Consider the following 12,721-nt stretch of genomic DNA (forward strand, 5'->3'; position numbering starts at 1 on the left):
TCCACACGGTACGTCGCAGCCGCTGTAATCCAAGCTGCCGATGTTATTCCCGGACTTGCTCGTTATCTGCACTCTCTCACCAAAGGTTTCGTGTTGTGATGCAAACCTATTTTCATGGTTTGTACAAGGCAAGCTTGTGTCTTGTGAGACCATCACAAACTCAGGATGAGGCTAAAGTACAGCACGTGATACTGTCATAACGAGAGAACAAGCTTTGGTCCTGCTGATGGCCCACATGGTAGTGTCTTTATTCTCCATTGCCAATGCTGTGCTGTGATGTGCTCATGTGCTGAGTGCAGCTGAAGTGTACTCTCCACTTGGGGGCGTTGAGCAGGCCGACTACACAAAGAGAGGCGGCAGATACACCTCTGATTTCATCTGGAACACCAAGTGGAAAGACCAGGTGAGGGATTGCAGGCCCCAATTTTCACGGCAATTGCATCCAATATGCTCTGCTGCAAATCGCTTCCCCTGGAAACAGCCTCACAGTGCTCTCAGATCGTTGCCTTTATTTCTGGATCAATTCCTGCAGCTGGATCTGGAGATTTCTACAAAGGAAGCCAAAAAAAGGGCTGCAGAGGAGGAGGAGGAGGCTCGTGCTGGAGGCCTCAGCTTCAGCCGCGTTGCTGATTTGAATAGGTATGTGTTGCATCATGCCTTCGCAATGGAATATCTGGGACTCTGCTTTACTGTGGTTTGTCTGCATTGCGCAGTGTCAGTCAGGTCACTCTCTTTGTGGTGAGCATGCTGTCGATAAGCTCTCTAGTATGATTCAGATGTATTCATGCTGTGAGTATGCCATTGCAGCATGGATGTGGACCTCAGCGAACAGCTGCGGCCAAGGAAATCACAGGAGCCTTCACAGCAGGCGACCCCATCTTCACGATCAGGTGGGCTCTCAGACTCGCCAAACAACACAAGCCGCCGGATGCTCCCAAGCGTTATCTAGCAGACTCCCACGCAGCGTGCGCAGCGTGCTTCAGGTGGCACCTGTGGATCAATGAGACAGTAGATGCATGCATGACAGCACAAACGCCAGAGAAAAAGAGCCGTTTTTGACGTGAAATAATGGAATGTGGATCAGACATACAATCACCCTTTGGAGGTCCTGGAACATGTCAAGGTGGAGTCTCAGACTGCTCAAACAGGTTTGAGTCTATCTCTCGGAGAGCACTGATGAAAGCAATTGTGGCACTGACATAGGCACATCGGCGGCTGCGAGTGTGGCAGCGCAGCGGCGCATTCTGTACGAGAGGGGCCGGCAGAAGGCGGGCTTTGAGAACGTGGCGCCCACACAGGGGGAGTCCCGGCGATGGGAGCGCTCTGGCAGATTCAGCAAGAAGGTGACAAATAAAACCTGCAACCCTTGGTTGATGTACTATCCAAACTGGAGCTGTTGAATGTCATGCTCGCCATGAAGAATGGCACCTGGGAAACGAGGAGATCACCTGCTCTAAGGACACAGGGACCTGCTGGATTCCTTTCTGGGATGTCAATGGCTTTCTGACTGGCAGAGTGGATTTCTGCAACCAGAGAGGTGCAGTACATCCAAGCAACAGTGTTGCATTCGGCACTGAGTGCTCTGGTCCCATAAGGTCCAGTGAACTACGTTACACTCGTATGAGTAGCAACAGTTGGAAGCTGCTCTGTGCAGGTGGTCTCAACGGCGTCAACAGCGCCCGATGAGGTGGCGGCTCAGGCGGCTCGAGCAGAGGCGGAGAGGATAGCATACGAGGCGCTGAAGCAGGGGCTCTTCCGCTGGAGCCTGGGCACCACCGCGCTGTGCTTCGCAGCTGCCTTCACCTTCTACAGCCGGGTACGCGCAGGGGTACATCCAGTGTTTACATTCGAGGTGCACACGCAAAACACGGGCGGCAGACCCTGATCTTGGCAGGAGGACATCGCGCATCTGCTGAAAACAAATACGTCCAGGAGAGTCAATGTGCTTACAGCTTGTAGGCCAGCTTTCCCACAGCTTCTCTTTTGCAAAGTTTGTGTTCAGGACACACGACTCACTTATAGCGCATGGGCGAGCTCCCTTGCTGCAAATGAGTCTTTGGGACACCAGGGAGCAGCTCTGCCAATTGTGAGTCAGGCGCGGCGCCACATTATGAGCAGCATCATGCACCAGCTGCCCCGGCCGACCAAGGCGTTTTGATTTGCCAGATGAGGCAACGAAAACTGCTGTGCTCTGGAAATTTCAAGCATTGAGAGGATCGAATGAGGGCCTAGCTGTCCCAGTGAAGAGGCGCCAATCCCTTGCAGAGGCATGTAAGCCAAAGGCCCACATCTGTGTTTGTTTGCAGGACACTGCAGCGAGCTACGGCCTCGGAGCGGTGGGTGGGCTGATGTACCTGCGGCTGCTGAACAGGAGCGTGGATGGGATGGGCGCTAGCTTCCTGGGAGCTGCCGGCGGCCAGGCCCGGCTGCTCATCCCAGTCATCCTGGCTCTCGCCTACAACAGGCACGTGCAGACATGCAATTCTGTGTTTAGTACTACTCAATGAAGGCGCGTATCATCTGCAGCACCAACACTTGACTGTGCTCCATCACATTCTTGATCTGATCAGCTGCTCTCTGAGCGTCCAAGTGTCGCATCAGACCTTGCTTTCGAATTCTTACTTCTGTGCACAAGTCCCCAAGTTGAGACTTGAGTGTGATACCCAGTGTGAGCTGGGCTGGGCGGAGCTGAGACACACATAACGAGGCGGCTATCAGCAATTGGATTGCATGGGATCGGAGGGGAAGCAGCCAGCAAACTGAGCTCATGTGTTTGTGCAGGTGGCATGGGCTGGGGGCCTATGAGAGGACAGGGGTAGATCTGGAGCTGCTGCCAATGCTCCTGGGATTTTTCACCTACAAGGCGGGCGTGGTTGCCAAGCAGTTTGTGGACCTTGTGGGTGCGGCTACCAGAGGCCCACAAGCAGACAAGCTCGTTGCAGGTATGGTCGCCATTCGTTAGCTAATGACCTTGCGCGCTAGCTCTGCTTGCACTTGGCTGGAATGACCACAATGGCCATTGATCATTGATGTGTGGCGCGAGCAGCTACTCGTGTGCCGTGGGCTTTTCCTGTAAATGTGCAGTCAGCGTGGAGTACTCAATGATGACCCACTGGTGGTGTTGGGCTGTAAGGTGACTCATGGCATAACTTTCGTTTTGCTGCAGGGGACGAGGCTGAGGATGTGCTTTTGGGAAAATGAGTGGTGTGCATGAGGAGTAGAGCTATGGGAACGCGAGTGATGTACTTGCACCCTTATTTGGAGAACTGTATGATAGATGAAGATTATTACTGAGTATCAGTTGATACAGAAGTGCACTGCATGTTTGAGAGCGCAAATTGTCGTCTGCAGAGTTTCAGAGACTGAGCAGAATTTCTGACTTGCAACACTACAAGTTACGTCACAGGGCTGAGAAGATGCATCATATGAGTTGTCTGCATGAAATTGATAAGACCTTCTGGTGGATGAAGAATTTTGATGGCGGTAAGCTGACCCGTGGATTATTAGCCGCTGCTGCAGATGCTTTGACTGGCGCCCCTTCTATAGTGTAAAGCATTTAAACAATGCTTTTCGATATTGCTTCTCAAATTCCGCTGCTGATGTCTTGCATTGCACTCGCAGATAGTGACACTTGATCCTCGTGCACATGCATATGCATATGTCTCCGCACACTTCTCATGCAACTCGGTAGCCAATATATATGAGATCGTCGTGCATGGGCTTCCCCGCATATGGGATCCAGCAGTTTGCATGAGTTGCGCATCAGGCACTGAAGAAGGGAAGGAAAGACATGATTTCCTCTTAAACACATCCGGGCAAACAGAGGCAGGCACACCTAATCAGCTGCGGCCAGTCTGTCCAGCAGTGAGGTCAGCGTGCGATACAGTGAAGCTGCTTATTGTGCAATTGTTCGAGGGTTTACGCACGCGACTGATGAGTCCGGCCACAGACTCCATCCCAACAACCGACAGCCATGTGATGCTCTTTGACACTCAAGACAAACAGTCCCTTATCCAAGGCGCAGATCCGCACAGCAGAAAAACCCCCATGAACAAGGTACCACCCCATCGCATGTATTTCTGGGTCCCTCTGCACCACGGAGGTGAAAACCTTGCCAAAAGCTGTGTGAGCAGCAGTGTTACACACAGTGCCCCCAACTCAGATCCCACAAACCCCTCCCATGGGGACACAACAGGCGCCTCCTGGTCATTTCACCCCGAGAAGATCCAGGCAAGCCCCCTCTACGCCATTCATCTGCAGAGGCACAGTCATTGTCTCAGCACCTGCTGCTACATTGGGAATCTCTAGATGGAACAAACAGGAGACCTTCCGATGGAGAGATCAATGCATCTTTACGGCAGGTGCATCACCCCTTGTTGGCGATGTTGCTTGAGAGCCAGTCCAGACCCTCGTACAGACCCTCTCCAGAAGTTGCGCATGTGCTCTGGATGTACCTGGATAGCCAAGGCACTTGTCAGTCAAATTGGCACAGTAAGTGAAGGCAATGCAATGAATCTTCTTGTCCATCACATCCTGACAGAGAGCAAGCTGCATCACTGTCACTAAGATCACTGAACAAACTTTGTTGCAGCAGTAAACAGGCAAGGGCCTTATGCTTGGATCAAGAATTACACGAGGTAAAGACATCATAAGAAAACGACAATGCTCAACATTGCCAGCCAGATATGAGCCTACAAGGCAGTCTGCAGCCCAGTACAATCGGGGACGTGTGCCAGGAAAACGCACCAGTGACGCTGGCGCAGCGAGTGCAGGCCCAACTTGTCGGTGATCTCAGCAGCGTTCATGGCGTTTGGCAGATCCTGCTTGTTGGCAAACACCAGCAGGACTGCGTCGCGCAGCTCGTCCTGCAACCCCAAACAAGGCTGATTTACCGCCCAAACGCACGAGTCCGGTCTCTTCTGGTACTGTCAAGCCCGCAAACGCCGACACGAAGATCAGAGAGCATTTGCTCGGCCGCACACATCCCGTGCAGCAACAGCAGAGGCAGAAGACCAATTGTGCAGCACACCTCGTTGAGCATACGGTGCAGCTCATCACGAGCCTCGCCAATACGGTCACGATCGTTGCTGTCCACCACGAAGATGAGTCCCTGGGTGTTCTGGAAGTAATGCCTCCATAACGGCCGGATCTGCAAATGCATGCACATGCTGCGTTATGCGTCGTTCTGGTTGAACGAGTCCAGCATTAGAGGAAGCAGCAAAATATGCAATCTCACAGCCACCCACCTTGTCCTGGCCACCCACATCCCAGACAGTGAAACTGATGTTCTTGTACTCCACGGTCTCCACATTGAAGCCTGCCACAAGCAGGCAGTGCGTGCTTGAGCCAAGGAAAGGTGATCACCAAAAAGAGGGACAATACACCTTGTGCGAACCTCAGAGCCTAAGAAATGCAGAAAGCACACCATAATTCCAAAAAGAGTTGGAACTCACCAATGGTGGGAATGGTGGTGACGATCTCTCCCAGTTTCAGCTTATACAGGATGGTTGTCTTACCAGCAGCATCGAGTCCCACCTGCAGACACAAGCATCAAGTCAGATTTATTCCTACATGCAATGGAAAATTGCAAGCCATGCTTCGGAAGAACTCCTACCATGAGAATGCGCATCTCCTTCTTGGAGAAGAGGCGGGCAAACAACTTTGTGAAAGCCAACCCCATCTTGAAGCAGCCTTTCCTGCAACCCCGCTACACACGGTATGCCAACAACCCGGCTTCTTTGGTGCCCACTGTAGGGCTGTCTGCCTTAACTGTGCCCTTTGGAACGGGGTTTCTCAAATTCTCACCCAACACTCGCGCTTCTGAAGAGGCTAGTGTGGTAACGGGGAAAGATCCTACGCAGCGCACCTGCGGCGTTCCAAATTTACTTCCTGACTCGTACTCTCCGCTTTCTTCTCGTTGTGATCCCTCAGGTCGAATCCAAGTATAAGCAAACTAAACCTACTTGCTGTTCTGTTGAGATGGGTGTCTACGACCTAACACCAGATGATGGCAAGGATCATGCAGGGCGATGGGACAATTGTTTTTCTGTGATGCCTCATATACCTATTATAAGTACTAGAGGGCAATCTTGTAATTTCAAGAATGCTTTGTAGAGGAATCTAAATAACAATTTCTGGCTCGTCACCGTCTACATTATATATTTGTCAACATGAGCATGCCGCATGGGTCCATGCCACCACCTCCTCCCCGCACGTCCGCCAGGCCTCCAACTGGCACAGGAGCTTCGGCTTTGAGGAGACAGGCGCTGATGACATCCGCTCAAGCAAGATCATCAGATAGCCTCTTTGGTCCCCTTAGTAAGTGGAGTTGGTACAGCTGACTGCTTGATCAAACTCATGATCAGGAATTGCAAATAACCTGAGGCGGATCCAATGCTCAAAGAAGTGCTTGCTCTTGTCCCAGGTACCATTCCAGATGGTGTGTCAACCAGCGGCCAGAACGCAGATGAGCTTGATGGCATCCCATCCTCTGTGATAGAGGCTGTTGAGCCACAAATCGGTACATGGGATCAGTACTTTGATGAAAAGAGAGATTTGCGGCTTGAAGGGCGCGGAGGAACATTCAGGTGGGCTGCCACCCTTGCTGAACACTGGACTTTGGACAGGACGACACGAGCATGCATGCATGTCTGTTCTGTGACTTCTTTGCACCAGGGTATATATGGCTGGGAGCAAGGGGGCAGTACTATTCTGTTTGCATGGCTGCGGATACACCGGCCTCACCTGGGCGCTAGTAGCAGCAGCTGTAAAGGACAGGTGAGCATTACAGGAAGATGTGTTCCCACTCTGTTCTAATGCAACTGTTGGGATGTCTCTGCAGCAGCCAGATGGTTGCTGCTGAGAACCTAACGGAGCTCAGGCTCTGTACCACATAGTGACGGAAGTAGATTTTGGAATTTCCTTTGGTGCAATGCTGGCAGGTATCGATTGGTTGCGCTGGACATGAGAGGGCACGGGGAAACAGTCACAGATGACGACCAGGATTTGTCCTCAGACACCTTGTCCAAGGTACCATCAGCCCTTCTGAATTTGCAAAAGCTTGCCATGATGTGATTTTTCAGTTTCGTGTGTTGGAACAAAGCATCAAAGGATTTGAACATTGTACACCGTGATGATGCAGGACGCTGTGGCAGTGTGGGAAGCAGTGCTGGGGGAAGAGAGGGCACCCACTGTGATAGTGGGCCACAGCATGGGGGGCGCCATTGCCACGTGGGCCGCATCTCTCAAGGTCAGCATCTGCCATTTTACCGTTATCACCTGCATAACCTCTTTACTGGACACTGCAACACAGCAGTGCCTTGCCGTCGTGCAAGGGAATCTTGTAACAGGGATGGCTTTGAGAGAAAGAGATATGCAAACAACACTTGGACATGTTGAGCAACTTAGCGCTCCTGGGCCGAGGGACCATTCTATTGTTGCTGGAAAATTGCACTCGCAAAGCAGCCCTTCGTTTTATCTCTCTAGCGCTTGCACTGCGCCGATGTCTGCATACCTCTTTTCCAAATTGTGATGTGCAGCAGCCCTGTCTGATCATGTGATGGCGGTGTGTGCACAGGCGATACCTTCATTGGAAGGGCTGGTGGTGATTGATGTGGTGGAAGGGACAGCGCTGGCATCACTACCGCACATGTCAGCCATCCTTAGCAACCGGCCGCCCTCATTCCCATCGCTGCAGGTGGCCTTTGAATGGGCCAAGCACTCTGGTGAATCCCTCAGCCGCACCCTTAAGAAGCTGCCTTGGTGCCCTGCCTCGGCCCATACCCATTTGACAGCAGGAACAAGACAGTAGGAAAGTAGAGAATATTGCACAGACAGTGAGGAGGTAGACTGTCTTCATGAAGTTGAAGGGCGTATACCAGATGATGAAATGTGGTGGGTCATGTGGCAGGAAAGGATTAGCAAAGGTGACTAAGCGAGCGTCTGCTTTGACAGGCACCTGCAAGAATGCAGAGGCGGCTGCCGTGTCTCTGCCATCAATGCTGAGGAAGGAGGTGGCTGTAGATCGTGGCCGATGGGTATGGCGCACTGCCCTGGAGAACAGCCAACCCTTCTGGTGAGCTGTTATTATAGTGCAATCTTCAAATGTCCTTTTGCAGGTCACAGGGCGACCCTTCACTGATGTGCAATGGAGAGTTTTTATTTGTGATATGGCGTTGCTTGGACACATCTGAAAAGTGTCACATTCTTGGGATTGCTGCAGATTGTCAGGCCCTTTTGCAGATGACATCAAGTGGTGGTTGCTCCTCGTGATATGAGGATCAAGGGACTCATGCGGTATGTGCATGTGTTGTAGGCAGGGATGGTACGAAGGACTCAGCGATGCCTTCCTTGGTGAAAAGGCACCAAAGGTGCTGATGCTGGCCGGCACTGACCGCCTGGACCGCACACTCACCATCGGTCAGATGCAGGGGCGCTTCCAAATGGTGCTCCTACCGCAGGTACAACTTCTTGCCACCACAGAGGCTAAATCTGTGCGCTAGTGTACATGCACGATGCAGAGAAGAAGTTTGATGAGTTGCTAATGCGTTGTCGCATTCCTGTGGTGTTTCATCTGTCAGAGCTGCAGCAGGTGTCTGCACTGCCTCTGATGGTCCTTCTGAAGCACAATTTTGCAAAGCTTCCATCTGATGTACACACTGCGAGGCAGCCCTTTTTCCTCACTCCCTCGCGCTCACCCTGTTTTGATGTCTTCTTTTCCACTTTCTCATAGTATACTCCACATGTTTTAGTGCTATGTCAGCGCCTCATCCTGAGATGCTTGTCTATAGACACACCTTGCCTCTGGCAGAATTGCGTGTAATAATAATAACAATCCTGAGATGCTGCTTCTGACTGGCGTGGCAGGCGGGGCATGCAATCCATGAGGATGAAGCGGCGCGCACTGCCGAGGTGCTCCTGAATTTCCTGAAGCGCTTCCGCATTGGCGAGCCCAAAGTGCCCATTCCCAGGCCAGCAAATGCAGGCATTGCTCTGCCCGTGCCCGCAGGCCCAGCATTTGCTGGACCTCAACAAAGACCTTAGCACAATACACTGCCACTCCACAAGGACTGCAAAAACATGTGCGGGCGTGACATTAGACAAATCCAAGATCAGAGGGCAGAGAGACCATAGAGACTATAACTAGTCAAAGGAGAGGACCCAAAGGACGGCTGCGCAGCGGTCAACGGTTGGAATGCCAAACTCTGGGACAAATTAGAGCAATTGCAAACATCTGGGAATTTGTATTTGCTGTATATCTATTTTTGTAAATGACTGCGTGTTCTGGTGTGGGCGAATGCAGAAGATCTTCTAGAAGCTGTGGCAACTGACCAATTCTCCTGTGTGGCATATGTGTAAACAGGTCACCACGCTGGTGCTCGGATCAATTTTGGTACATTATGCCAATATTCAAAGCCAAAGTCCTTTCTATGTCTATGTCTATGATGGGACTGAATTTCAGAAGGATCAGCTCTCCTTCCAGGTGCATGGGAAGTTGCATATCGGGCAGCTTCCCAGGGTGGAAAATTTAATGGCCACAAGACATGTCACCACGTCTCACCTCTATTTTGGGCAAAACGGTCGAAGAGAGCAGAGCCCTATAATCAAACATCTTGAAGCTAATTTACAATCGATTCGCAGTGAAATTAAGCGATTCACCATGGCTTTCGCATTGTCCAGCAGCACGCAGCGCGTCCAAGAAGTGTCGAGGGTTGCGTCCAGTTTGGGTCGCAGCTCCTTCACTGGATCTCGCACAGCACTTGCACCTGTGATTAAGTTCAGACAATCCGCTCGCCAGATTACCCCTCAGGCACTCTTCACAAGGAACAAGGAGGACAAGGTGCGACCGAGGCATCTGGCTGCTGATCACGGAAACCATCACTGGCTGAAATATCATCAATCCTGGAGGGAGCCTGTCTTCAACGTTTTGTCATATCTATCTGTTTAAAAGGGTCTTATTGGAGCGGAAGCACCATAAAGATGTCGACTTGTTGAGGAGCCTGCACAGAAGGCAGTGCTCCATGCATGTGGTCTCAACGCCAGACTTAGAAAGGTTATTGTCTCTTTGTTTTGATTAGGGCCGCAAGACTGGCTACGACAAGGGAGCATTTGAGGTCGACCCCATTCAGCCCGCATTCACCAGGCGCCGCGAATTGTTTGTGGTGAGACTCTTGTCGGCATCCGACTGCGGGTACCTGGAATGCAAATCCTGTTTTTGGAGTTAGATTTGCAAAACCGTGATTAAGCAATCATTGAAGAGTACTTTTAACAATAAAATGATTTACCAGGGTCGTCTTGCCATGTTGGGATTCGCTTCAGCTCTCCTTGGAGAGGTGAGCCAGGAACCAGTCGACGGCCTCTTCTTACTAAGCTATATTTTCATTGATCCAACACGAGTAAAGAGCAAATTCTTGTGTGATTGCTGGCCTCAATTCAACCTATGTAGTGCTGTACTTGTGTTTGTCGGTACTTTGCAAATAGATTGGCATGCAGACCAATAATTCTACTAAACCTATTATTGAGCAACTTCTGCTTGTGTGTGCTAGATCTCAACAGGACTAGGCCCGCTTGGCCAGCTGCAGCTGGAGCTCGGCCTGCCTTCCTATGCAGTCGACCTGCTGGTGCTGGGGACCGTCGCCTACTCATTCATTGGCGGCCTGAACCCCAAGTCCCCCACCTTCTCTGCTGCAAACCAGCGCGATGTTAAGAAGCGCGGTGCAGGTCCGTAAATCAAATTCCCTCCCCATCTGGAGTGAGGATGAATGTCTTGCATGCAATACAGATGCTGGTGCGCTGGTTTTATGTATCAGTAAGATCTGAGGGGGTCATTGTGGTACCACTGTGGAGTGCCTGTGCCTGAATATGATACTTTTCATATGATGCAGGTCCCACTCAGAAGCCGCAGATTAATGCAGTCAGCAACCCGGGCGACATGTTTGGCGCGACTGAGTTTGGCTTCTCAAAGAAGAACGAGCTCTTGGTTGGTGAGTGCACACCTCCTTAGCTCCTCATCATTCTATTATGATCAAACCCATGACAGCTCTTTGTAGCCAGAAGTATCAGTCCAAAGTATCTCTTGCAGGAGCAATGAATCACTGCCAGCAATTCCCAACAGCAGTGGTACACTTGCGCATATATTGTCAAGAACACAGAGAACTTGCATTTTTACCTGGCATCTGGTGTGTTGCAGGCCGGACAGCGCAGCTGGGATTCCTGGCAGCTGTCATTGGCGAGAAAGTCACAGGCTTCGGCCCCTTGAAACAGTTTGGCCTGGAGACAGGTGCACCACTTTTACACTTTGCTCTTCAATTAGTCTTGTGCTGACATGCAGGTCTACGCTGCATGGCATAGCATGACGTGTGCTGCACAATGAACATGTGATGAACGATGTGCATGTGCTTTTGTGAAATGTTCACACAGGATTGATCCTGTGAAGCTGACTCGAACCGATATATTTACTGGATTTCTATCTGTGCACAGGTATCCCATTGGGCCAGGCATCTGTTCTGCTGGTGGCATTCATCTCATTCTTCCTTGTGGCAGCTATCTTCAACGGCGAGTATGGTGACAAGGCAATCGACGAGGACAGGACCTACTAAGCAGCTGGAACATATTCGAATTTTTTTGGGAATGCAGAGAAGAACTGTTCATTTGCCATTACAATCTGTACGTGTGGCCAATATCCACTGACTCGAAGCCTGATTGGATGGATGTTGTACAATATGGCTAAATTGTTTCGCTATTGTGTTTAGATGAGAGCTTGATGATAATATTGATTGGGGGTGCATCTTGGATGTAGGTGCTGTGAGCTGATGTGAGGTTGAGTGAAATGATGTGAGTCATTTATATTTGACAGACAGTGCGTCCTGAGGAAGAACCAGAGAGATGCAAATTGAATTGCAACTACATTTGTGCAGCATGCAGGAATAAGGGCAAGATTGTTCGGCTGGCATTCATCAGAGTTATGAGTCTGGAAGTGGTGTAAACATGATTTCCTGCCTTGAAGCTTGTGGAAGTTTATTCAAGCCTTCGTCTGATCAGATGCAATCTTGGCCTGCTCTCGTAAGGCTGATCAGCTGCAGCAACATTGGCTTGAGCAGAGTCAGGGTTCAAGCTGCATCATACATGATGTTCTGTGATGCATGAAGCCAATAATCATTAACCATCGCCACCAAGCCATATCAAAGACTGTTTGTCACCGCATTCCAAGTCAGTGCGGGCAGCTGCAACCTGCCAGAAAGTGCACATGCAGTATTGAAAATTGATTGATATCGCAACCATGCCGCAGGTGCGGCACCGTGACATGCTATTGAGCTCGAGGCCTCATGTGCACAATTTTGTGGACAGCTGAATCATCCAAGCGCGCCATTTTCATAGTGGCCGTAATATTTATCACATGAAAAGTGGCAGTGGGTCATGATACTGCATGAATGCAAAATGATCGGCCCGACATTGACTTAGTCACTGGCAGTGCTTGGAAGCAACCTTGGTGGATGCATGTACACCCGCTCATAATGAAAATTCACAACCTTAGCTTAGTTGGCCATTGTCTTTACATTCTGCAGTAACTCACGGTGATGATCAGCAGACGTTCAGGTGCTGGTCTATGAAAACCCAAGGCTAAGCAAAATGCCTGCCCAGGTCGGGCAGCCCGCTCAGGCACTAGCCAGATCAGGCTGTCAGAAAAGAACCTGTGACAGATCTGCAGGGATTCCTCAGCTCA

At 50.7% G+C, this 12,721-nt stretch overlaps 4 protein-coding genes across 4 annotated transcripts; 3 read left to right on the top strand and 1 right to left on the bottom strand.

Annotated features, from left to right (window-relative positions):
* Nucleotides 1-235: 235 nt before the first annotated feature.
* COCSUDRAFT_59628 (hypothetical protein) lies at nt 236-3,201 on the top strand (the record flags this gene model as incomplete). Its single annotated transcript, XM_005643632.1, has 9 exons — nt 236-241; nt 335-403; nt 533-639; nt 808-890; nt 1,204-1,343; nt 1,655-1,816; nt 2,307-2,488; nt 2,782-2,942; nt 3,167-3,201. The coding sequence occupies 9 exons, from the start codon at nt 236-238 to the stop codon at nt 3,199-3,201; spliced, it is 945 nt and encodes a 314-aa protein (XP_005643689.1).
* A 582-nt stretch (nt 3,202-3,783) lies between these two features.
* On the bottom strand, nt 3,784-5,680 carry COCSUDRAFT_26002 (ADP-ribosylation factor 1; the record flags this gene model as incomplete). The annotated part of the gene is made up of 7 exons (XM_005643633.1): nt 3,784-4,254; nt 4,371-4,454; nt 4,747-4,865; nt 5,030-5,149; nt 5,247-5,317; nt 5,454-5,535; nt 5,615-5,680. 7 exons carry the CDS (start codon nt 5,678-5,680, stop codon nt 4,251-4,253), a joined length of 546 nt encoding a protein of 181 aa, XP_005643690.1. The 3' UTR covers nt 3,784-4,250.
* Nucleotides 5,681-6,393: 713 nt separating this feature from the next.
* Nucleotides 6,394-9,042, top strand: COCSUDRAFT_19971 (protein phosphatase methylesterase; the record flags this gene model as incomplete). The annotated part of the gene is made up of 8 exons (XM_005643634.1): nt 6,394-6,587; nt 6,676-6,777; nt 6,942-7,029; nt 7,142-7,249; nt 7,577-7,724; nt 7,954-8,074; nt 8,315-8,459; nt 8,866-9,042. 8 exons carry the CDS (start codon nt 6,394-6,396, stop codon nt 9,040-9,042), a joined length of 1,083 nt encoding a protein of 360 aa, XP_005643691.1.
* A 616-nt stretch (nt 9,043-9,658) lies between these two features.
* COCSUDRAFT_59631 (hypothetical protein) lies at nt 9,659-11,597 on the top strand (the record flags this gene model as incomplete). The annotated part of the gene is made up of 6 exons (XM_005643635.1): nt 9,659-9,838; nt 10,077-10,160; nt 10,545-10,719; nt 10,884-10,982; nt 11,189-11,278; nt 11,479-11,597. 6 exons carry the CDS (start codon nt 9,659-9,661, stop codon nt 11,595-11,597), a joined length of 747 nt encoding a protein of 248 aa, XP_005643692.1.
* Between the last annotated feature and the right edge of the window lie 1,124 nt (nt 11,598-12,721).

The sequence above is a fragment of the Coccomyxa subellipsoidea genome (assembly GCF_000258705.1).
Source record: "Coccomyxa subellipsoidea C-169, whole genome shotgun sequence".
In the NCBI taxonomy this organism is placed as follows: domain Eukaryota; kingdom Viridiplantae; phylum Chlorophyta; class Trebouxiophyceae; family Coccomyxaceae; genus Coccomyxa; species Coccomyxa subellipsoidea.